Source organism: Pithys albifrons, chromosome 9 (assembly GCF_047495875.1).
Source record: "Pithys albifrons albifrons isolate INPA30051 chromosome 9, PitAlb_v1, whole genome shotgun sequence".
NCBI classification, from domain to species: Eukaryota; Metazoa; Chordata; class Aves; order Passeriformes; family Thamnophilidae; genus Pithys; species Pithys albifrons.
Genome location: NC_092466.1, coordinates 7055500 through 7079504, shown reverse-complemented (window position 1 = coordinate 7079504; position 24005 = coordinate 7055500). Strand labels below are relative to the sequence as shown.

At 37.9% G+C, this 24005-nt stretch overlaps 1 protein-coding gene across 1 annotated transcript in view; it reads right to left on the bottom strand.

The window, feature by feature from the left end:
* The window catches only part of RAB11FIP2 (RAB11 family interacting protein 2), a 33492-nt gene extending 9859 nt beyond the window's left edge, over window positions 1-23633 (bottom strand). The window contains exons 1-3 of the mRNA XM_071563617.1: window positions 22816-23633; window positions 11518-11960; window positions 10375-10837 (exon numbers count right to left, since the gene is read on the bottom strand). Of these exons, the coding sequence (XP_071419718.1) occupies window positions 10375-10837; window positions 11518-11960; window positions 22816-23168 (1259 nt within the window). The 5' untranslated portion in view covers window positions 23169-23633. The remainder of the gene's footprint in view (window positions 1-10374; window positions 10838-11517; window positions 11961-22815) is intronic.
* Between the last annotated feature and the right edge of the window lie 372 nt (window positions 23634-24005).

Genomic DNA, 24005 nt, shown 5'->3' with positions numbered 1-24005 from the left:
CATGTTAGACAAGATATAGAATAATACGGCCTGACTGCTCAACTGAGTGACTTTTTGAAAGGTTAAAAAAGCAAGATCTTTCATTGCCTTGAATGACTTTATACTTTCTGTGAAATAAGTTCTAGGACTCTTCTGCATAGCAGCAGCTTAAAAGGAAAGCAGTGGTTCTGACTATGAAAAGTTACTCTTTGAAAATTACAAATATAAATCACTGGCAATATGGACTAATTTTTTTTTAAAGCAGTAAAAAACCTGCAATCATTTCTGTAACATTGCAGACATCACAACTGCAGTTACAAAAGAGCACATCTGCGTATTTGACATGAAGAAATTCGAATACACTTGCAAAAAATGAAAAACTATTAAAATATTCCCCGACAAAAAACCCCAAGCCCTATGAATGCTCTTACTCATATTTTAAAGAGGTATGTGGAAAATATGCTGCTTCTCAAGGAAGAAACAGGTGCTGAGATTGCATATAATACTTTTTTTAAAATCAAAGTGTCTCTTAAGTAAGGTGGGAGCTTGTTGGCCTTGCTGAGCCCCGCGGGGTTTCCTGCCAGTGCTCCCAGCCTGAGGTGAGTGTGAGCACATGCAGACTCCCACCACTGTACCCGTATTTCACTGTCTCAGGACCATATAATACCTCAGAAGAAAATACTGTAAAATTACAAAAGCATTAAAGCTGGGGGAGTTGTCTGTTTGGTACTCTGAAATTAATGAGAGCATTTATTTTTTAATTTAAATTTCACCATAATAATACACCCCTGAAGTTACCATTCTCACTTGATTACTGGCTATAATTACAGCAAACATGTCTCTAGGACTGCAGCCTACATGCTGTACAACCATCACAAGCCTCCTTCAAGCAGCCATTATCTTGACTTCCTAAGAGCATTCTGGAATTATTGATCTAAGTAATTATAAAAAATAACATTGGGTTTTCTGTGTTGCAGTCCTAGTTCACAGTGATAGTGCTACTCATAGTCCCATTCCTGTTTTTTATCCTGGGGTTTGATACACTGGCAGGGAACTTCTATGGAAGAAGTTGGTATGTTCACAGCTTGGGAAAAAATATCTTTTTGGATTTTTCTGGGGTTTTTGCATTCAGCTTACTGTGAACAGTGATTGTAAAAATTGTGCCATTCTGTAATTATTGTTTCTCAATCATGCCCCAAACTACATTTGCTCAGTTTACTAATAAAATAAAGTTTCTTTTCTAACAAACAGACTTTCTGCCAACTCATTCGGAGAACTACAGTCAGACTGGGTTTCTCTGGCTCATCGTCTCCAGCCCTGTGTGTAATCCCCAGGTGGTGTCACATCAAACTCCTCCTTGCTGGGCACACCTTCCAACCTACACACACTGACTAAATTACTCCTCTTCCTGCCTACTGAACAGAGCTAACCTACCCCCTTGCTCCTGTATCCTGCATCAAGAAGTCAAGTAGTTTTCTCCCTCGTCCACTTACCTAGACAGGTCAATAAACCTGCCCGCTCCACCACTGGGAAGTCTCATGTGCCTCAACGTGATGTCCCAAGTCCCATTATGATTTTAAACAGGTTTTCTCTTACAAGTAATAAACTTTCATTCACTTGGGTCAACTTTAAGACAATTAGGAGCTACTAAAAGGATGCAAATCACACTCACACATTAAAAATCAGCTGCAGTAGGATCATGGAAGTGACACTAACCAAGTAATCCACCCAACTTCCACACTGCCCTTACCCCACTATCAGCAGAACAGACTGCTCCAGTGTAGCACAGCAGTCAGTCCTGCCCCCTTCTCACTCATCTGGGAATTCAATTACTTTCCTTAACAGTTATTTTATAATACATATTTTTACCAGATTAGATCAGATCCATTATTTTATTGCTTTGGATATGATTATTTTTCCCCCCTGAATAATACACTTTGTTTGGATTTCTAGGCTTTTATTAGCTTAGATGTCAATTTTAGCTCATCTGATATGAGAAACCTTTCCTATCACCACGGTCCAGAGGGATGAAAGCAAAAGAAATAAAAATAGTATAAGCTAATAATGGAGACAGACACACCGCAATGCTGATTCTGTAGAGTGTTTTGGATTACTTTTCATAATCATGCAAGCACATTGTTTTATACTTTATTGCTATTTTCCCTATTTAAGTACATTTCATGAATTACATGAAACTTTCATTTTTTTAAAATATCACCTGTTTTTTATGGTAGTTAAATATACTGCATGTTGATAATTTATGGTGTGTATAGGAGCTGCAACACACTGCAGCTGAGTTTGTGATGCATCACAAGTTCAAGTTTATGACTGCAGCTTGTAATTTTGTCTTTTGAAGTTTAATGGTAGTTAAAAATTCAAACATTAGGTCTAGTGGCTGCTTAAATATTTAGCTTCTGAATGCCTGGAGATTAAAACAATCTTTATGAAATCTTTCCTATAACTGATTCAAACATTTTAGTGCCTGAACCATTTACTCTGACAACATAATGAATGGGAATCAGACTCCTAAATTATGCTCCATGGAAAGTGTATTTTTTTAAGGACCAAAAGCTTTCTACTTATCTTTTGCTATTCGTCTTAGTTATGTGATAATTGTACTATATACTATTAGAAATTAAAATTAGGATATTTACATTAATCATTACTATTCAAAGTATTGAAATCTATGTTAATATTATGTAAAATATCCATCATACCAATAAGCTCAGGTTTCAGTTTTTTCCTTTAATATGGGATGTCTGCATACAGGTAATTAACAAAGCTCTACCATATTCATTTTCAATTAGAGTTAAAATATTATTCATATTCCAACTTCTTGGTCTTTGGACTGATTCTTACTATGGTGCTTATGCATTTTTCTTTGGATTCTCACAACATGTATCAAAACCTTAAAATATCAGGATGCCATTTAAGTTATTACCAATGCATGAGAAAAAAAAACCCAAACCAAAAGAAATTAATAAAATTATATACAGTAATGAAATTCAGAAACTTAGCCTTCCACAGAATATTGTCAGCCTGCTGTGCCTGGCAATGCAGAGCCCACTTTATATCCTGAGATGGGATGACTGTCATGTCTGGCAGCGAAGCGAGTATGGAATAAGCATTTACCACTTATTTTGCAATTAGATTCTGGGGAACATCACTTAAGACACCTCATTGTACAAACTGTTCTGCTGTCAAGCCATGGTCCACGGCCTTTTGGAGCTTGTGTGTCCAGGAGGACATAAGAAGAATATCACTCCATTTTTTTTTAATAGTACTGTAAAGTCTCATGCCAGGAGTGAAGAAAATGGACCAAAAAATGGAACTCTGCTTGTAAGACACACTTTTCTTACAAATCATTTGTTCTCAAGCTACACAATCTTTCCATAGACTCTGGAAATGGTTTGTTCATGAGTATACTGCTGCCCTTCAAACATGGCAAAAGGTACCATGAGATAAAGAAGTTACAGTCTCAGAATACAGTGCTCCATAATGGTCCTGGACATCACGCCCTTCAGGGAAGCAGCCAAATTTTCTCTTGTGGCTCACGGGTATTTCAAAATTAGTGCAGCAAACCCTCAACAATGCAAACTATAGAAAAGCACAAAAACTTTCCATCAAATTAACTCAAAAAATCTACCAAAATTTTGGCTTTATGTATAAACAGCTTCATGTTGAAAATACATGAATGGGATCCACAATAGGCTGGTGGCCAAATCTGAGGTATCTGATACTGCTGGAGACAGACCAAGTGAAGTGGAAGCACACAGGGCTGTGCCTGCAGGAGCCCCACCAGAGTGCTGAACTTCTCCTGCCAAAATACAAGTATTTTAAAACAATAGCACTTGTACTTGCACACTGCTGGACACATTACTAGTGCAAATTCATTGGTTATGGAGGACTTAGAAGGCATTTCAAATCAAAAGTGATCTCACACAATGTACTCAGCTGAATTGTAATTAAAGTTTCTGGAAATGAACAATAGCAGTTTTACATAAAAGGTTAGTTTAAATATATAAATATTCCTTCTTTACTAAGCAGTTGTGCTATGGCTAAAAAAGCTAAAGAAGTTTTATTCTCAAGAGACCATTAAATAACTGTTACACTAAAAGTTGTGGCAGCAGCCAACATCTCCACAAGAACACCCTATTATTAGAGATCTGTAAGTAAACCTAAAAAAACCCTGAAGTAAAATTTTATACTGAAACTTCAAGAACCATCTTTGAAAGATTAAAAAAACAATAGTTCATAATTTTTACACAGCTTCTGCAATACTAATAAAGAAACTGGATATAACTATTAATCTTTTTAAAAATAAAATAGAACAGGCAGTGCATTTTGCCTTGGGAAAGATAAGAGGCTGAATGTATGCCATCAAAAAAGATTTCACATGCCCTAATGTGCACAGACAGTGAAAGCTTGAAAAAATCTCATCATGCAGCCAGGAGGATGAACTTTCCTAACACTATTCCTAAAACAGTAAACTAATTAGGAGTGATTTCTGTTGAAGAGCCTGCAAAAGTCAAGATTAATACTAAGTATTTCTACAATATCTCTCTAAGAACTGATTGCTCCAACCCACCTTAGTAATGTCCCAAATGATGTGACCATTGCTTTGTAGGAGCTTAGCAAAAGATTTCACTATTCTCTCATCACATACAGTATCTCTGCATGACTTCTCCTTGCTCAGTAACTTCCCTTTACCTCTTATGTACCAGCAATGTATTTCTTTTATTGAAATAATACTCTGCTGACAGCTTCACCACCCTGAATTAACAAATATTAACAGTCTACAGTACAATTAAAGCACTGTCATAGTCCATCAATATTCTGCCTCGACTAGAGATCCCACTAACTAAAGTCTAGTTAAATTTCATTAGAGAACTGAAAATAATATATTCATTTCCAGAAAAGCAATGCAGAAGTGAATTCTTCTTAAAATAAGACCTGCTAACTCTGACAGAAGAAACACAATTCTGAAAATAGCATAGTTTACCTGGTGTCATTTTTTGACTAACAGAGAAATATATAGGCTAAAATGTCAGAACAGGCTTTATTACACCAGCAAGCACAGTAATTAACTTGCTAGAGAAGAACATCTCTGAAAAGGGCATGTGAAAATTAGAAATAGTGAATTGTAGTGTACACTGGATGACCCATTTGGCATATAAATATACAATCCTTTGCTCTGATCAGACAACTTTGGGGCTTAATTCCAAGGGAGCTGTGGCCAGAAACTATACAAGATTGAACTCATTTACCATCACTTATCTTTGATGATGTTGAAATTATTGCATTAGTAACTTACCTCAGTGTGGTTTAAGGTAACAAGTTTTACTTTACAACTGCAGTTGACTAGACAGGCACCTGTTCTGCTAACACAGCTCAAGTGACAAGCAGGAACACAGAGAGAGTAACACCAGGATTTTGCAAAAGCTTCTTTAACTATATTATCATCACATATAAAAACAATAGTATTTATTGAAACGTAATAGACGTCAGCTGTTCTTTAGACTTCACATGAGCCAAACACATCACTCTTATCATGAGCCTCATGTTTTCATGGCACCTCACTTGTTTTTTAAGAGATCTAATAATGAGCATATCACTGTGCAGTGACATTGGTTATTTCAAACATTGCCTCCATTGGGAAGAATGAAACTGCAGATCCTGATTTGTTGGGAACAGGTGACATTGGAGAGACAGCCATCTGTGATGAGAGTACAGGGGAGAGAGGCTGACAAAAACAACCACGTTCAGAAATGACAAAGCAGAAAGATGCAAAAGACTTTAAGGGTTGAGTTGGTGGGTTTTTTCTTTTTTGAGCTGCAAATTTTAGAAAAGCCTGAAGCAGTAAGAGAACACAGAAGAAAAAATTAAGCAATATTTTTATAATTTACGCTCCAATTCACCAGTGACTAATGTTATAAATATGAGCATTGTTCCTAATTGTTACAGTGAATCCTAGCAAAATTCACATTTCTTTCTCCTCCGCAATTCCATTTCCACATTGCTTAGAATGTAATGTACTTATTGTCAGAACTTGAGATAATGTGTAATTGGTCTGTAGGCACAAGCTTTACGTCCTTTTCTCTGAAGTGTAACAATATTTATGTCATACTTTAAAAGGGTTTTTTTCAGTGCCTCTCAATATGTGTATACATATATGTGTATATACAAACACACACATTGTTTGTGTATGTGTGTTTTCTATACATAATTATAAATAACATTATATATAATGTTTAGTAGAAAGCTCACACATACGTAGCAATTCAGTTTTCCAGATCTGGAATTTGATCAGACCAGTAACAACCTGTCAGCTTTAAATATTGGATTGTTTGTCTCCCTGTGTCCAGTGCCTAAGATCTCGTTAATTACCTAAACTCTCTTTCTGTAGGTCTTGTTAATTACCCGTCTCCTGTCTCAGAGGACCTTGTTAATAACTTGTACAATCTCTCTAAAAAGGTCCTAATAACACATTAAAATTAAAGATGCTTTTCTTTTAGCACTTGTCAAGTGGTGTAAATTGAGAAATTTTCACATCAGTTTATTAGCCTGTAGTGTAGTGTCATGTATTTTCCTAAACAAAAACAATTTCAGAAAAAGGATGCACAAGGTTTGGTTATGCCACAAAACAATCTTTGTTTTCCAGGAGGACCCTCAGTTTCTTTAACTGTGTTCAATACAAAATCCACGTGGCTCCTGACTGCAAATTAACCTCTTGAGAGCCATGACAATAGCAGTGATTGTAAGAATGAATTCAATTTAAGGCAATATTAGGTCAAAGTTTCAAAGCAATGGATTAAGAACTACGAAGACAAAGCTATTATTGGTAAATGCTGGCTAGAAGAACACTAGACACATTGTTTGCTTAAAAATTCTTCATTGGCTTTATGACATAAAACCTCTGGAACTAACAGATTTTGAACTATTTGCAAAAATAGCCTTTTTTGTTTCACTATGAGACTCCTGAATTTTTAAACTGTCAAGAAATTAGCTTGTAAAAATCTGTATTATGCTCACACCAGACAATAAAACCCCCCAATCTTAACACTCATGTAATACTGCAATACCATATCTATAAAAACATTAAAAACTACTCATTTATCCACTCAGCATTAGCAAGAGATAACAAAATATCATCCTCACTTTACATGTATAAGTGATTTAGCCCAAGCCAAAGAACAAGTCTTTGACAGGTCAGAGATTAATAGAAATGAGGGGCATATATTTTGTGATTTCCAAACAACTAGTACTATATACAAACCAAGCAGCTTTTGGGGTTTTTTTTCCAAAATACTTCTTAAACCTTCCGGAAATAACAGTAACAAATAATAGTAAAAAAATAAATAATTATTTTCAAAAAATCCTGGGACACTTGCTTTTAGAAAAAAAATTCTGTAAGTGTTACTGAACCACTTCTACATTTCCTGTATCATCAGCTGAGAAACATGTGGAAAATGTACTAATCTTCCCTCTTTACATCAGTAAATCAGAGTAATTAGTGACAAAGCATGCACACAGCCAACTGGAGCTAAGGATGGGCTGGGTGAAAGGCTATTCAGCAACTCTGCTCTGCAACTCACCCAGCCAGCAGTTTATGTCATGAGCTGCTGTTCTTCACAATTCAAACAATTAACTAGGATGGACTTGAGACCAACCCAGAGCTCACCAAAGTCACTGAAAAGCCTCCCATTAAGTTACAGACACAGTTTTATCGGTGCTAAGAATGTGGCATTCACACCACACTTAAGAAGGAGCTGGTTTTGATCAATTTTTTTGAGGGTGGAAGAAGAGGACTGCTGCAGTTTGTTTTTATTTTTTTTCCTTCCCCCTTTCTCTATCTCCAGCTTGGTCTCATAAACTGAATGTCCTGCTGTGGCTACAGAGTGTTCCTGCAATACATTTTCCAGCTGAATTTCATCAGACAGGAATCCAGTTCACATGTCCCAGGACTGTTGCATCACTCAAACCAAGGCTTAGCTAAGTGGGGTTAATTGGGAGATCCACCTGCAAAGCAAACACCTCACCCACAGCAGAACCTGATTTTGGACACATGTTAACAAAAATATACTGCCTGGTTTACTTGCAGAAATTATATCCATCCAAAAGAGCTTAATAGCATGCTGAGTAAATAAAAAACAACTCAAAGTCTAAATTCCCTGTCTATGCTTTCTGCATACTGAATTTGTTACCCAGCCTCGTTTATTTTGTGCCCACAGATTCACACAATTCCTTCTTCACAGTATTACTAGTTCAAAAAATAAAAAATGGACTCTCTACGATAAATCCTCCACAGATAAAAGGTAAACTGAAACTGTAAACTTATTAAATATGCACATTTTGTATTAGTTTCTACATCAAAAGAAAATAATTGTACAAGATACATTTGAAAGAAAGTAAACTAAGTCTAAAAGGTTCGCAGAGACATAATAATGGAACATATAAAAATCAAGAGCTTCTAAGTTAACTTAGTACATGCCAGATGTTATTCCATAATAGCTGTCTTATAGAAAGGTCAAATGTGGGTTTTTTTTGCTTTTTGAAAATAAAATAATATCTACTTGTCTTATCAAAAGTTTATGTTTACATAAAAGTCAAGAACTAGGAAAAGAGACTCTCATACAAAGAGGGAAACAAATGACAAAAGTCCTTCTGAATGGGCACTGTGATGAGCTTTTTAATTACAAATTAAAGAAAAAAAGTCCATCATTATTACCATTAAAGATTTATATTTATCAAGATCTTCTGCATTCGAGAACTTCAAAAGATTTTACTACTTGTATCTAGCATCAGCCTGAATACAGTATTTCATTTTTAAAAATTTAAATGCTATGTAGTTTTAATTGTTATTTAAATTATTTCTCTTTAAAGAAGCTTATTTAAATGGCAGTTTAACTTCTGACAAACCAAGAGACAACCTAACCTTCCTCTAATCTAGAGAAATCCTTTATTAAATAAATAACACCCAGTAAACATATTATTTAAGACTCTAGGAACTGACCTGACTCATAGAAGACACTAAGAGGATAATTTATTGAATGAACTTCTAGAAATTAAATTTCTTCTATGGCAGTTCCATTTCAGCTCATTTATCTAAATCACACCCATGATTAGTTTTCTTAATAAAACGATTCTAAGCTTAAATCAGGAGTGGATGCCTTCTAACCTATGAATAAACTGAGTTCAGATACAATAAGATCACTCTGTTCTAAAATCTTAAAGAATGAGATAACAAGAAACAATTCATTATTTATTTTTAAGAACCTACTGCTGTGTCATTAGTTAAGGAATTAATACACAGGAAAAGCTAATTTTGTTAGAACCATCTTTTCCATTTAAAACTGATCTATTTTTCAATGTTAAGATTCCCAGTTTGAAGCATCTTAATTTTAAGTGCATTTTCTATAAAATTTAAATCACTAAACAGAAATTAATCATTACCTTGAAAAATAAGAACATCACTACACAATATACAATTAAAAAAAAAGGAATGCAAATTAATAAAAAGTAATTATATAACTTCTTAAACATTTATCCCTTGGGAACAGTACATGTGATGGTGTGTGTACAGAGAGAGACAGACAGACAGTGTATCTTCCTCAGCAGCAAACAAAAACCAGAAAGAAGACAAGAAGACTGACTGTGGGTTAAACTCCTTTTTTCCTTAAGGAAAACCAGTGAAGTGTTGATAGACAAACAAAGATTAAAACAGATTCTTTAAATAACAATTTTTTAACAGCCCTGGTTACTTAATTCATTCTGCTCAGCACACAAAGTGCTGTCTTGGGCAATGATTTGAATACACAGAACTCAGCAAAGCCACAGTGGGCCAAATGAATTCAAGTGAGGTTAAGTGGCCTTGTGGGTGCCCCATTTAGAAAGAGAATGGTCTTTAATACTTACACTCTTAACATTTATAACTTAAATATTTGTTTTTCCCCAAAAACTGACACACAGAGGATTTATTTTCACTACTCACCTTTTCTTCACTCTTTTACTTATTTCCTTCATCCTTCCCTTAGACTTGATATTATTTCCTCTAAAAACCTGACTTAGGGCAATGTAATAATTAGCAATAAGTGTTCAGGAACAGGAGAAGACTTCCAGAAGACCCCGTTCTGAAGCACAAACAAGGTCTTTCACAAATGCAAGTACCTAAGATCATTCACACTACATATCAGTAATAAAAACTAACTTCAAAATGCAGAAAGGATCAAATTATATAAAATGTTTTAACTTTTACTTAGAAACAGACAGTGATATAAAGCAAAAGAGCAATGATTTAAAGGTATATAAAGCACAGAGATTGTGTTCCTCAACACTTCACATTTTCATTTATATAACATGTTCAAGATACCAGACTGAAATACAGCAAAAGCCTACCTTGAAGACGGCAACATGCTTGTGGGCTTGAAGTTTGTCATAAATGGATTAGTCGACTCATAATCAAAACTCTCCTGATGAGCTTCACCAAATGCACTAGGTGATTTCAAGTCAGTAGAACTGTCTGATCCCCCATTGCTAAGTTTATCTGACCTCCTGCTATCTTTTTTCCCAGTCACTCTTTCAAAAAGACTAACTTTCTCTTTTTTCTCTTTTTTAATTTCTTTCCTGATTTCGACGGGTTTCGAGAACAGACTTATATTTTGATCCCATGTTGCTGGGCTTTCTTCAAATGGATTCTTCTGTCTTGGCAGTGTAGCAAATTTTTGGGGTAACGAAGCACTCACGTTGGTAAATGGGTCATTTTGTGCTTCAAGTGCAGCTTCATCAACTGTGCTGTCAGGCTGGTTCATTTTAGAAGTATCAACACTTAATGTCCTTCTATGTGGAGATTTGAGACTCCCTGCAAACAATCTGGCATTAGTATATTATCAATAAACACAATTATCACAGTTTATAACATACAGAAACCCCATTTTAGCCTAGATCTAGAAGCTTTGCAATTGAGTGTCAGTTCAACATTCTGATGAGTAACTAAGCTGTTTAAAAAAATAAACAACTTGACTTTGTGGTTCAGAAATGTTTCTAAATAGATACTACAGCAAATTTATGTTTCCTGTGTGAAAACTAAGTTCTGCAGAGAAGACAGCTATGACTGGTGTGCCATTCCAGAAAGAGACAGTATTCTATTGCTGCATAACTTTGAACAAAACAAAGTATTTCAGTTCTTTGTATAAATCAAGTTTAAAAGTTGGTGATAGTTTTCAACTTTTTAATTAAACTTATTTCTCACAAGGTGCTATTTTGCCTACAGTCCCCCATAGAACGCAATTTTTTGCTCTAATGTGCTCTTAAATGAGAACATTGAAAAAAAAATGCTATGTTATCATACATTTTCACCAAAATAAGATACTTCTTATGCTCAGAAATAGGAATTATGAGTTACCACCAACTAAAGGAAGTGATAATACAGGCCAGCAATATCTCTTTTGTCTTTGTAATTACTTCATAAATTCAAGAAACAGGTTTTGAGTGCTCTAATAGCAGAGAACTGTGACTGTAATGGTCATGAGCTTTACTTACCACCTTCATCAACCGAACCAAAGGACTCCAGCTGACGTCTGAAAAGCTGAGAGTGGCCAACGGTGCCGGATTTCACCTTGTCTGAGGCGACGTGTGGTCCCGTTAAATCTGACATGGAATGAGCCGAGGACAGACGCTGGGGTCCCAAAAGGAAAGGTTTTTTTGGTTTTGATTTCATTTGTACTTCACCAGTGCACAACTCTACGTTTGGATCAGGTATGTGAGTACTCGGGATGATTGCAGAGGATGTATCTGAAAACGTCCCATCGTTCTTTCGACCCTTCATTTTGTCTTTTAGTTTAGCAAAAGGGGATTTGGTTTTGTCCTTCATTGACAAATCAAACATACTTGCTGTCATATTATTCCTCATAAATTGAATATTGACCTTTATTTCTCCTCTGTCTTTAGTTCTCTTGCCTTGTCTGGACTCTAGGGGAAACCACCTTAAAGGAGAAAAAGAGGAAGTTAAGATGTGCTTTGCAGAGGCTACTCATTAAGCTCTGGTTAGTTGGTTAATGCATCTGGTTAGTACAATTTAAAACATGAAAACCCAGATCCTGTATCAAAGATTCAACTATTCCTGCACCAAAAAACTTCTTTGTTTATATTTGTTTCTGAAGAGAAAACTTAGTAACTCAGCAAATATGAAGCTCTTTACAGTGATCACCTGTTTTGAAAACCAAAATCAACTGTGGAAGCTTCCTAAACTTTGTCAAAGCTAAAGAGCTCACACCTGCTTATGAAGGAGAACTTGCACCTAATGTTAATTATGAATGCACATACATTTTATTTTACTATTTAAAAGAACACTTGTTAGTTTTCAAGTGTTCTATATTTAGTGGTGATATATATGAATGTATATTATGTGGCAACTACCTCATCTGGTAACCTTTTCTCCTTTGATTTTGCTCAGGTTTATGCACTAGAAAACATTTTCGCCTCTGTCCTTTCCTTCTAAGCACTGGTTAAGATTTATGTCACCAGAACAAGCAAAGAAATATCTGAGACCCCAGAACACCAAACTACAATGTTAGTTCTGCAACCACATCCCTGTGGATGCTGACAGTAACTCCAGGAGCACCAGGTGCAGAGCTGTGAGCTTGGAGGTGCATCTACAGCCATCCTCTCTTTTGCAGGTCACACTCAGGATTAACTTCAGAAATATTTCCACAGGCTTTGGAACCATGATGTAAATCCCCACTCCTTGAAAAGAGATCAAAGGTGTGATCATCTGCTTCAAAAAGCCAAGTGTGCTTCCTTGCCAGCTCAACAAAAGCTTTATCCAAGTGTCTTATTCATTCCCTATTGTGCTCCATTGTCCCATGGAAGCATCTGCAGAATTATGGCTCAATCTTCCCTTCCCAGCCTCACCCGAATGCATGACCAACAGACAATTCATTCTCCACAAACATCACCCACAGCCTCTCTCTATTTCAAAAAGGGCACAAGGGCATATTTCAGAACCACCAGCTCCAACGAAATGCTCCAAACCCACTGTCAGGAGAATTGCATGCACACAGACTAACACAACAGCTCATCACCACAAGGAAGTAACTTTTGAATTGAATACCAAGAAATTAAATTGCCTATCGGCACAGATGCAAAATTGATTGCACAGTTATGCATACATTATTCAATCCTGCCAAATACAGAAAACAAGGTCAGGAAAGGAGAAAAACAACCCTCCCTTTCTTTTCAGATTTCATAAATATTTTTAAGGGTGACAGCTGAAATCAAATTTTCAGGCAAAGATAATGTTGAGAAATACTTGCAGAAGTGACACACCAAAGAAATAATCAAAAGGATAGAGAGTATTAAGCCCTTTTTTGTTGCTTTGCGATGTCCACAAGATTTTATGTTTCATACTGAACCAGAGTAATTAAGAAATATCAGACCTCCTCTCTCCTGGAACTGAATAATATGAATCCAGAGGAGTAGACTCAGAAGTTTAAACCAGTTTTAGGAGGATAATTAAACCTTTAGGAAGAAAGCTTTTCTTATGTTGTGAGGTAACTTCATTTATGTATTTTAAATGAAATGCAAAATCGGAAATATGTGTCTGAAGAAGATGGATTGTTTTTCCTTTTAGTTAATAATGCTCACTTCTTTGGTAACTGATTCCAGAAACAAGTCATCTATAGAGTTGCTGCAGAAAACACAACAGAACCAGGAGTAAATTATTTTGTTCTATATATTATTGCAAAAATGGAAGACAAGACAGTCTACTCTACTCAAAACTCCTTTTTAAAGGAAAATATGTTGACATCTTCTTATAAAAATACAAACAATACACAGCCATAATGGGCAAACCTTGCTCAGACAGATCCTGTTGGTGCAGATAAAAAAATCCCAGTTCAAAAATCACCCCAAGACTGAGAAAGTCCTCCCAGGATTCCTTAGACAGACACTAAACACACACATAACTACAAATAAGGTTCATCAGTGTTTCAAGAGATGTAACAGGCAGAGAGGACCTCATTTTTTGACATTTAAATTTAATGGCTTGGCCTACACTGTAACAAAACATTCCCTTCTTCCCTCTCCTCACAGGTCTCAAACATCATACTGTATCTCTGATAATAATGCTGAATTCTCATATCTTCCTACTTAGGAACTAACAAAACTTTCAACTGATGTATGACACTTGTTACAACAATATTAATATACAAATTCTTAAGCTTTGGTTGTGTGGAAGAAAGTACTTTATTTTAAAAATTAATTTAATTATTAGCATTTTTATCAATCACCAACAATGCTGTGTCACTACCACCTGCTAACAGCAACACCTCCACTTATTATTTTGAAATTCAGCTCTTCTTTACCAGCAAGAGTAAGTTCAGGTGGGAAAAGAAAGAAACTCCCCTTACCCCAGGAAGGCAACAGAACAGCATAAGGGACTGAGCCTCAGACCTGCTGGGACCAGGTTCAAGACTACTACTGATTCCAACAGAATTTAATCATAAACTCTTTTACTCCAGCAAAATTCCTCAGGACTTCAGTGGAATTTCTATTTGAATAATGATTGCTGGATCAAATCTTTGTATAAAAGACAGATATTTAATTTTCCTAGGCATTTCAAGGAGGTTTCTTTGTTACCTTGGAGAGTTTATCTTGTTTTAGTTATAATGAAGGTTCCATATGCTTCAGCTCATAACAAAACAATATGAGAAGCAGACTCCAATCATGATTTCCTTCAAATTCAAAGGCAACTAATTACTTTTTTAAACAGATGAGAACAAATGCAGGCAATGCATTTGTGTGGAGCTGCAGGTGAAGGAGCAACTGAGTTTGTAAATGTTTCTTATTAGAATCTGTTTCGACAACACATGGGCGTGAGCAACAAATAGAAAAAACAGCACTGTATGTAACAGAAAAAAGAACTGGAAAATGAAGTCCACTGTTTGCAGATAACATTTCAGTCCTAAAATACTAAATTCCACTATACCACTGCCAATTTAAAAAATTGTAATGTATTATAAAAGCCAATAAAACGTGCTATTTTGGTTTTGTTTACAGTACTTTTAGCCACAATAAATGCTCCATTTGTCAGGCTGCCATGAACTTATTCTACAGAAAGCCTGTACAAAGTAGGAAAATAGCCAATAACATATATGAACAAAACAGGGTGGCTTTTATGAGAGCAGATGCCCTTTTATTTAATAACCAAATATTACATCCAGTCTTGCAGACAGTCTTTATTTAACCAGACCTTGTACTAAGTCTGGCAAATTTTCCCAACTTCAAAGGAAGCCCTATTGCCTTCTGAATCACATTCATACTTCTTGCTCTCACCTTCGAATGTTCTGTAGGGCAATGTCCTCCATACACACTCTAATTTCCAATTTTCCCCTATGGCTTCCATCAGGACAACCCTTGCTTCCTTCTCTCATCTGTTTTTTAGTCTGCTAATGGGCTTTGCCTGACTTACACTGGGCTCTGATAATGTTTCTTTTCATGTAATTGCCACTCTGTATGCTGACAATTTTTTGAACATGCAAAGAGAGAATCAACATGCAAGGCTGAAATAGGAAAAATCCTGCTGACCAGGCAGCCCCGAGGAAAGATGGCTACTTTCTAACCAAGACAAAATTACCTGCCATACCTACAATTTTGGTAAGTTTGCAATAAAGCAAACTCCCTTTTTTTTTCCAGGAAAGGCAATAACCATCTTCTGCATACTGTTAAATTGTGCAGTATTAGCAATAGTGAACCCTCTACCTTAGTAAAGATAGGCAGGAAGAGTGAAGGAGAAGACTGAAATAAGCTACTATAAATGAGCAAGTTACAAAATTCTGGCCTGTCTATTCCATTTAAATAGCTAGGGATCTACACAAATCCTTACATTTACCACACATTGTCTATAACATTTTTCCCTCCCCTTTTCTAATTTCATTTGTCCTCCAAATCTGCCATGGAATTTGACAGTTCCAAGTCATATCCCTCTTTTTCCCTTGAAGCAGCATTACGCAGCCTATTCTGCTCACCATGAGCAGGACAGGCTGACAGTATGAGTAAGAAAAACAGTAACAGCATGGGTAAGAAAAACCACTACATAATTTCAGTTACATTTTAATTATATACTTTAACTGCCTCCAAAACCACTGGGTAACTTGTCTACCAATTTCAACAGGAATCCTAAGTCTTCTAGCCAGCAATTCAACCTTTATATGACAGATGATCTCCTGACTCCGTCTTCTTCCCAGTGCCAAAGATGGAAAGTATTCAAGGAATTTTCTCACTCATTTTCCTCCTTCTCAAATACACTGCTCTGCCTTCTCTCTACTCAATAATTATCTATTGGGCTGATATAGTTTTGTTTTGCTGGAAGCATTAGATTGCACCCAAAGAATTTTGCAGAATCTTTAATTCCCAAATTACTGAAGGAGTTCTGCTAAAAGCCACGTAATCCTGACAGCATCCCTAAGGCTTCTAATCTTGATTTCACATATGAAAATCAGCATTCTGATTTAAGCACCTTTAAACTGCTACACAGTAACAAGGGGAATTTTCTATACCAGCAAATACTTCTAAACCTATCCCTGGAAAAGACCATCAGAATCCCAATGATAGAATATGTTCATCAGCTGTAAGAGGAAAAAAGTACTTCATCTTACATACACTGAAGGAACTGTCTTCACAAAATCCCACCCACAAAAATGTCCACAGCTAATTGATAAAAACCAACATCCAAAGCCCAGAACTGTCTGACATTTTCATTAGCAGCATATGCCCTTTGAAAAATGCAGAAGTATGTTTGGTGATAAATCATTCTGATACCACAAATGAGTGACTGCCCCGAAAGTCAGCAAATAGGAAAATTAAGGCAAGGGGCTGAGCACAGATTACATCATGCATGAGGGGAAATTAAGAAGAAAACTCATTATTTATTAAAGGAAGTGATGACACTCACAAAGATGAATACTGTCACTTTCTGGAAGCCAACTGAAGTGACATATTCAAAGTAGAGTTTAAAATAAATATTACAGTGACATAGTATCACAAAACATCTGGGAACTGACAGATACAACACTCTCACTATGGGGGTAACTGACATCAACTGGAAGCAAAGTAATTAAAATGATCTTAGTTTACCTATTATTTCAGCTAAAGGCTATGTGTGAATATTTTTATTTTAGAAACAAAATAACTGAAGGTGTGAGAATTAAGGCCAGTTATTTCAGTTGAGTGTGTGTGCACAGACAATGGGGAAACATTTCAATCCACACGGCACTTAAATTGACCCAGACTTATGACTTATTCAGAGGATGTGTGTGCATTTGTTGTCAAAATGTAAATGCTGGGAATATTACCAGATAATTTGGAAATATCAATATAACTCCATAAAGCTATAGTTGGGCAGGACTTTTTGTTTTCTTCCATAACCATCATTCTCTTGTGTTCCTCACTACTAACTCCTTCATTTTTTTCACATTTACTGAGTGGTGGAACAAACCAACTCGTATGGAATCTCCAGACCGCTCTTTATTTCTGTTCCTTCTCCAGATTTCTCAGTTACTGCTTTTCCCGCTTTTGACTTCAGTGGAACAAGATTCTTCTCTTGCTTACAGCCTGTCATTTCCACTACTACTGAGGTTTAGCATTAAAGTGCATCCTTCTGGTTTAAAATAAATTTAAGACTAAAGACTAAAAATTAGCACATAACACTGTGTTATGTTTTGTAGAAATATTATTTAAAGGGCACTACTTATTAACAACCTTGAGCCCATAACACATATTTATTTACTAGTTATTTGCTTGTTCATAATTCAAGTTGTATTTGAAGCCCACTATTCGAGTGCCTCCCTCTTGCTTCTGCTGCTACAGATGAGAGAGGGGACAGAGCAGAGGCAGCTGAAGAGGGAACCTGTCCATATCCAAGAGGGAGGCTGCCAAGAAAGAACTCACATTAATTTGGAGGAAGACAAACTATTTGCATATCTTTCAGGAAGCTCAGCAGAACTAAAGTGCCTACAACACTGGGGTATTGATCGTGGTCAATCGTTCTTTTTGTTTGCTTGAGAAGCTGGTTTTGAATATTTTTTATGATCAATGTAAGTTAAGAACTATCTCAGAGGGGGCCAAGATTCCTTCACTGTATTATCCTCAAATAAGCATTTTTTTAACAACAGTGCTGCAAATTTTATGTTTGTGTATGTAAAGAGAGTGTTGTTGAGGTATTGGAGACTCCAGCCAGAAGAGGAACTAAATCACAAACAAAAGGTGTCTCCTCTGTTATTTCCATAAGAAACAGTAACTCTACATCACCTCCCTCCTCAAATTTAGAACATCTTAAATCAGCTGAATATCCAAAAAATTAGCTGTCCAGGAAAGCTAATCAAGGAATGGACAACAAACAGAGTGGAATTAGTAACAAGGATGAAGCAAAAGCTGATGAAATAAGTTACATCATGGTGAAATATAACAGAAATTTGCTCTTCTACTGCTGTGTTCTTTTAGCCCACAGGTGAAAAAAAAAGCAGAGTCATTATAAAAAAGAAGTAGAAAATACTTCAGCAAATTAAGAAATGTGAGTAAATGAGTATTATTTTTATTCCATGGTAATTCAAAAGTCTGTTTTGATGTTATGCAGTCAGATTATTAGAAGCATTAAGGCAGCTATGAATTATAACTGAACTGAAATTACTATAAAAAAGTACATATGCTTTAAAACAAGACATTTGTTGCTCACAATTTACATTTCAAATGCAAGAGTAGAAGAGTTCTATTTATTTTGCAAGAGCAAACCACAAAAATTGTCATGTATTTGTCAGGATGAATTAAAAAACCTACACGATGTTACTACAAGAAATAAAAGTCATGTCAGAACTCTGACATTCGAAAACTTATGCTAAATACACTTCCAGTAGAGCAGTAACTCCCAAGCTTTTTGAACTGTTAAAAAACCCCAGTAAAATCACTCAGCATCAGGAGCCAAGTTTTCAGCTCTGAGAAAAGAGAAGTAAAAAATCCCTGTCCATTTCTGCTCTATGGCAGAGACACAAATTTACGAACTTGCACAGTGTGATGGGCATCTTTGAACCAAGACAGAAAGAAAATGAACCAGGATCCTGAAGATGCTTTGGATGAAATCTCTGGAAGAGTCTTACAAAGGGGCCATCTGAGCCGCATCTGGATCTAACTGTTCCAGGAATTTTTATTTTTAATAATCTGAAAAATCTCCAGTTTCAGAAAGGAAAAGGACATTGCATGGTGGTGCGTACAAAACTTTCACTATCAAGCTGTAGAAAATAGATCGCTTTGTTTCATTAAGTCTTGAGCCAGAGCAAGTTTATTAGAACACAAGATGTGCAAATCCAATCATGAGGCCTCTGCCTGAAAACTTAACTGTGGGGAATACTTTTCTTCAGATGTGATGGACAGTAAAAAAAGCTACACAGGAAAAAAAAAGGATTATTTTTCCCTAACATAGTGTTCCTGAATCCGCAGTGATTTTTTGAAATTTATTTCATCCAAATTATAAAATATTAAATTTTAAAAAAAATATAAAAAAGCCGAATCTCACACAAGCCACGGTCTTCTGAGGAATTCAAAATCAGCTGGTAGCCTTCACTTCTCATACCTCCTTAGTAAAAAAGCACCAGGGAATTGCTGACAGGGTTCAGCATTGTGCAGAATATTAAATATCTTTTTTGCAATACCCTGGTGACTCTTGAGTCTGTCTCTTACAGCACCATATGTACAGCTGTGTTGGAAAGAGGAAGCTATTAAATATATTAAAAAGTAGAAATATTACCAATAGACACTTCATCAAATAACTGGATCTCATTCATCCCCAAACAAAGCAAGAAATGTTAAGGTTACATCAACATAAGAAAATAACTCTGGATTTAATAACAGCACAAGCCTGTTGAACATATTTGAAAGTAAAAACATTGCTTAATAAAACAGATTAGTGTTTCTGAAACAATGAATATAGCTTTCAACCATCAGAATTTTTTTGTAACAAAGACATTGGACTTGGTCTTGAAAGGCACTGGGTGTCTCAGTTCCCACACCACAGTCACAGCTACAAGGCCTTCAGGTCCAACTATATTACCCCTCAGTTTACTGCCAACACAGGACTAGGAGTATTTTGTATCAAAAAGGATTTAATAAAGGACAAGGGAAAAAAAAGAGTGCTTTGTTTGAGATCGTATTTGCAAATATATTGTTGCAAGTTTGCCCTCCTCCTGCACACATGGACCAATATTGTATCCACACCTCCAAGTTATGGTGAAAGGGACAGCAACAACACAAACAAACAGCCATGAAAACTTACAAAAATATCTGACTCACTGTTGGGTTTTTGTTTAGAAAAGTGAGTTTCAGAAAGGGCATTTTTGAGTTTCTAAGCACCTAAAGGCAGCAACAGGAAAACTGGACTTTCAGTGGCTCCTTCCTCATAAGAATTTAAATCAGCATTAAGTGAGCACAGGCTGCCAAAAGTCCCACAAGCCACACTTTTACACTTACATAAGACTTTTACAAGTACGGCTGTTCGGCTCTACAAGCCTAACACCCATCAACTTTTAATAAGATTTGTAATCTTAAATGCTCAAGTAACTTCTGAAAAAAGGACTTAGGCTGTTTGTAAAAATTTCCCCAGAGGCCCCCATCTTGTGCAGCACAGCTCGTGGGCAATACAGATTTTTTGGGGAGCCCTGGTGGTTTTAGTGGTGGTCTGGGAAGAATTGCTCCACGTTCACATAGTAGGAGTTCCTCTCTCCCACTTCAGAGAAAGAAATGAAAAAATAAAGAACACCTATGAAGCTGTGCTTATAAAAACAGTGCAGAGATCTGCACTTTTGATGTTTGTTTAACTATCACAAGGACTATGTTAATTACTCCACTTGAGAATTTCTGGAATAATTTAGTAAGTCTCAAATACTACTTTCACTAAAATCAGTGCAGGATCCAACAATTCTTTCTCTAGGATTTATTACTCACAGTAACACATGAATAATTACATATTTGCCTCCAATTTTTGAATATATATTTCTAACTAGATTCACAGTCTTTACACGTAGTAGCATTCCTCATTCATTCACCTTTTTTCTGTAGAGCATCTAAGTCTTGCAACTAAGGCAGCTGCCTACTGACTTGCAAGACAATTATTACAACTAATGACTAAAGAATTTTTAAGATGCATGCCTAAAGAGCAGTGAAACTTCTTGAGTCAAGTGTAAATAGAAATTAAGACCCCGAGGCTACAGGCATTACCATGTATTGCATCAAGATAACTGGTTTGTCCCTAAAAAGACAAGCAATTAAAAAGCATAATACTCCAGACAATGAGTCCACAAGAGATTCTGCAGAGGCCTCTTCTTTCCTATTATATGGTCTGTAAACATACCGTTTAGCTAAATATTTAGTTTACAAATGTAAACAAACACCAAGGCAAAGAGAGTTTGGACTTGTCTTTGGTGCTCCTTCAACTGCAGCCCCTGTACAGAAGCAGGACCAGATTTGAGGTGGTTTCTCAGAAACAGCTGCCTGACCATCAAGACCTGGCTGGTGTTGCTGCAGTGGATTTCCACCTCCAATGGCCTGAACCAACTCTGCTGGAAGTTCTCACCCCAGCACAGTGACAGACAAGGGATGTCTTTTAGTCGCTTTGATGCACCGTCCAGCACCTCCCCACAGACCCACCATCCATCACTGCGAGCACCAGACTTCAAATTCAACAGCTGAGATTTGGGCACAGGAGCCTTTCTACTCTACTGAAGAGACACTAGAGGAGGAAAAGCACCTGGAGCAGGAACTTTTTCACCCTGACAGAAAGATCTGTCAGTGTTCATATGCCATTTACTACACAGAGCTCACTTGGAGGTCTCCATGATGTTCTGAGACAACTTTTGTGGGACAACCATAACTGAGACAAACCCAAGGGGTGCAGTCCCAGGCATGCCTGCAGTACACTCAAACCTACAGTTCATTCCCACACACTTCAGAGGATAAATTACGCTGTACCAAACACCTTTGTGCAACCATGTTCTAACTAGGAACTACAACAACTTTACTTACTTAGTTGAAAAAACCAGAATACTAGATAACACTTCACATTAACAAATTGCTATAATGCTTTTTTTAAATATCCTTTCTTTGCATTCCAGCGCCCGAATTTTCTGGCAAATAGCAACTTTATTTGACAAAGGCTTATGTAGGCAATGATGGAAGCCACCACAACAGCTGAAATTTCTCTTCAGTCTTCTCTGGCGAGGCCTGTGTACAGTGCAGAGGCAGGATCGTGGCCTAGGATTAACCAGGATCAGCAAAGCACTGCACTGTTGTGGCAAGCCTTCATTAAGTCACAGTTCATTGACCACTAAAACATAAATATTAAATATTTATAACAACGCTTGGTTGCAGTAACTGAAGGAAAACAATTTTAAAGAGAACAACACCAGGCTTCGAGGGCATCTGAATCTCGTGCATGGTTTAAACTCAGGTAGGAGTTGAAGGGGGATATGGCCCTGTGCAGAACAAAGAAAAATCCTTAGAAAAACAGACTATAATGAGTTCATGTTACACACAAGAATTTGTCAAATAAGTTAATGTTGCTGACACTCCTTCCCTGTGCAAGGCAACCACTGGGATTACAGAAGACTTATCTGGAAGAGGTCAGGCCAAAATGACATAACTGTATACATTAAAGGGTTTGACCACAGCATTGAAGACAGAAATGTTCTGATTTCATTTCAAAGTCCATCAATAGTAAGGCTACTATTTCCCACCATCTCCAAGTGCAACTGTACATGGAATACAAATTATAATAAAACAACACCAACCATCACTTACTCTGTTTTCCGCCTTTGCTTGTCTTCAAATATGTCATTCAGACTTATGGCCACCTGTCCCAAAAACCTGTCCAGCCCCACCAGCGACCTGTGCATGACAATCAGGTAGAGGATGTATTTTTCTGGATTCTCCTGCATGAGTAATCCAGGGAGCTCGAAGGAGGCCTCCTCCTTCCAGATGGGATCCAGGGTCTTCTCGGCCACCGAGGTGGAGTACTTCTCCTTGCCCAGCTGGATGATGGTGTAGGCATCGTTGCTGCCATTTTTACCTTTTGGCTTCAGACCTTTGGCTTGAAGGACCGTAACTTGCACATGAGTTGGGAACCACTTCTGGGCTTGCTCTGCCAGCATCATCTCAGCAGCTCGGAGTAGCAGCAGGAGCAGCAAACACGGCGTCTGTCAGCCCCGGGGGGCTGGGTAAGGGCACTTTCGGCGGGGCCCCCTCCGGGCCGGGCTGGTCCCTGCCCTCCTATCGCCGCCGGCCGCGGGCGGCTCTGCCCGCCCCGCGGGGCCGCATGGCCGGGGGTGCCGCTGCCCCGCAGCGCCGGCCCCGCTGCCGCCGGGCCCGCAGGGCATCACCCGAGCACGGCGCGGCCTCCCCTGCCCGCCGGCGGGGGGCTCGGCCCGGGCCGCCCTCCCTCTGTCCGTCTGTCCCTCTGTCCGTCCGCCCGTCCTGCCTCAGCCTCTCGCCGCGCTGCCCCCCCGCCACTGCCCGGCCTGCCGGGCCGGCTCCGCCGCTTCCGTCTTCCCCATGCTGCGGGCGGCGGCGGTCAGAGGGCAGAGGGCAGGGTTCGCCCCCTCCTCCCTCCTTCCCTCCGCTTCCCTTCCCTTCCCTCCCCTTCCCTCCGCTTCCCTCCCCTCCGCTTCCCTTCGCCGCCGCCCCGGGCCGGGTAGGACAGGCCGCGGCTCCCCCGTGTCCCGCAGCCCTCCCGGCGGGTAGCCCCGTCCCGGTAATTAATGCCGCGCTATTTTTGTTTCTGGAGCGGGCAGGGATCTCTGCGGGAGCTGCGGAGAGGAGGCAGCCTGGATGGAGATGTGTTTTTGTTGTTATTATTTAATCCTAGCGGACTGGGGCGGCTCTGGAGCGAGGTTTCGGAGAGCCCTTCCTGCTGCCACCGCGTCCGGAACGTCTTTATTTCCCACCCTGGCAATTCTGTTGGATTTAAATGAGAAAGTGAAAATAATAAAATA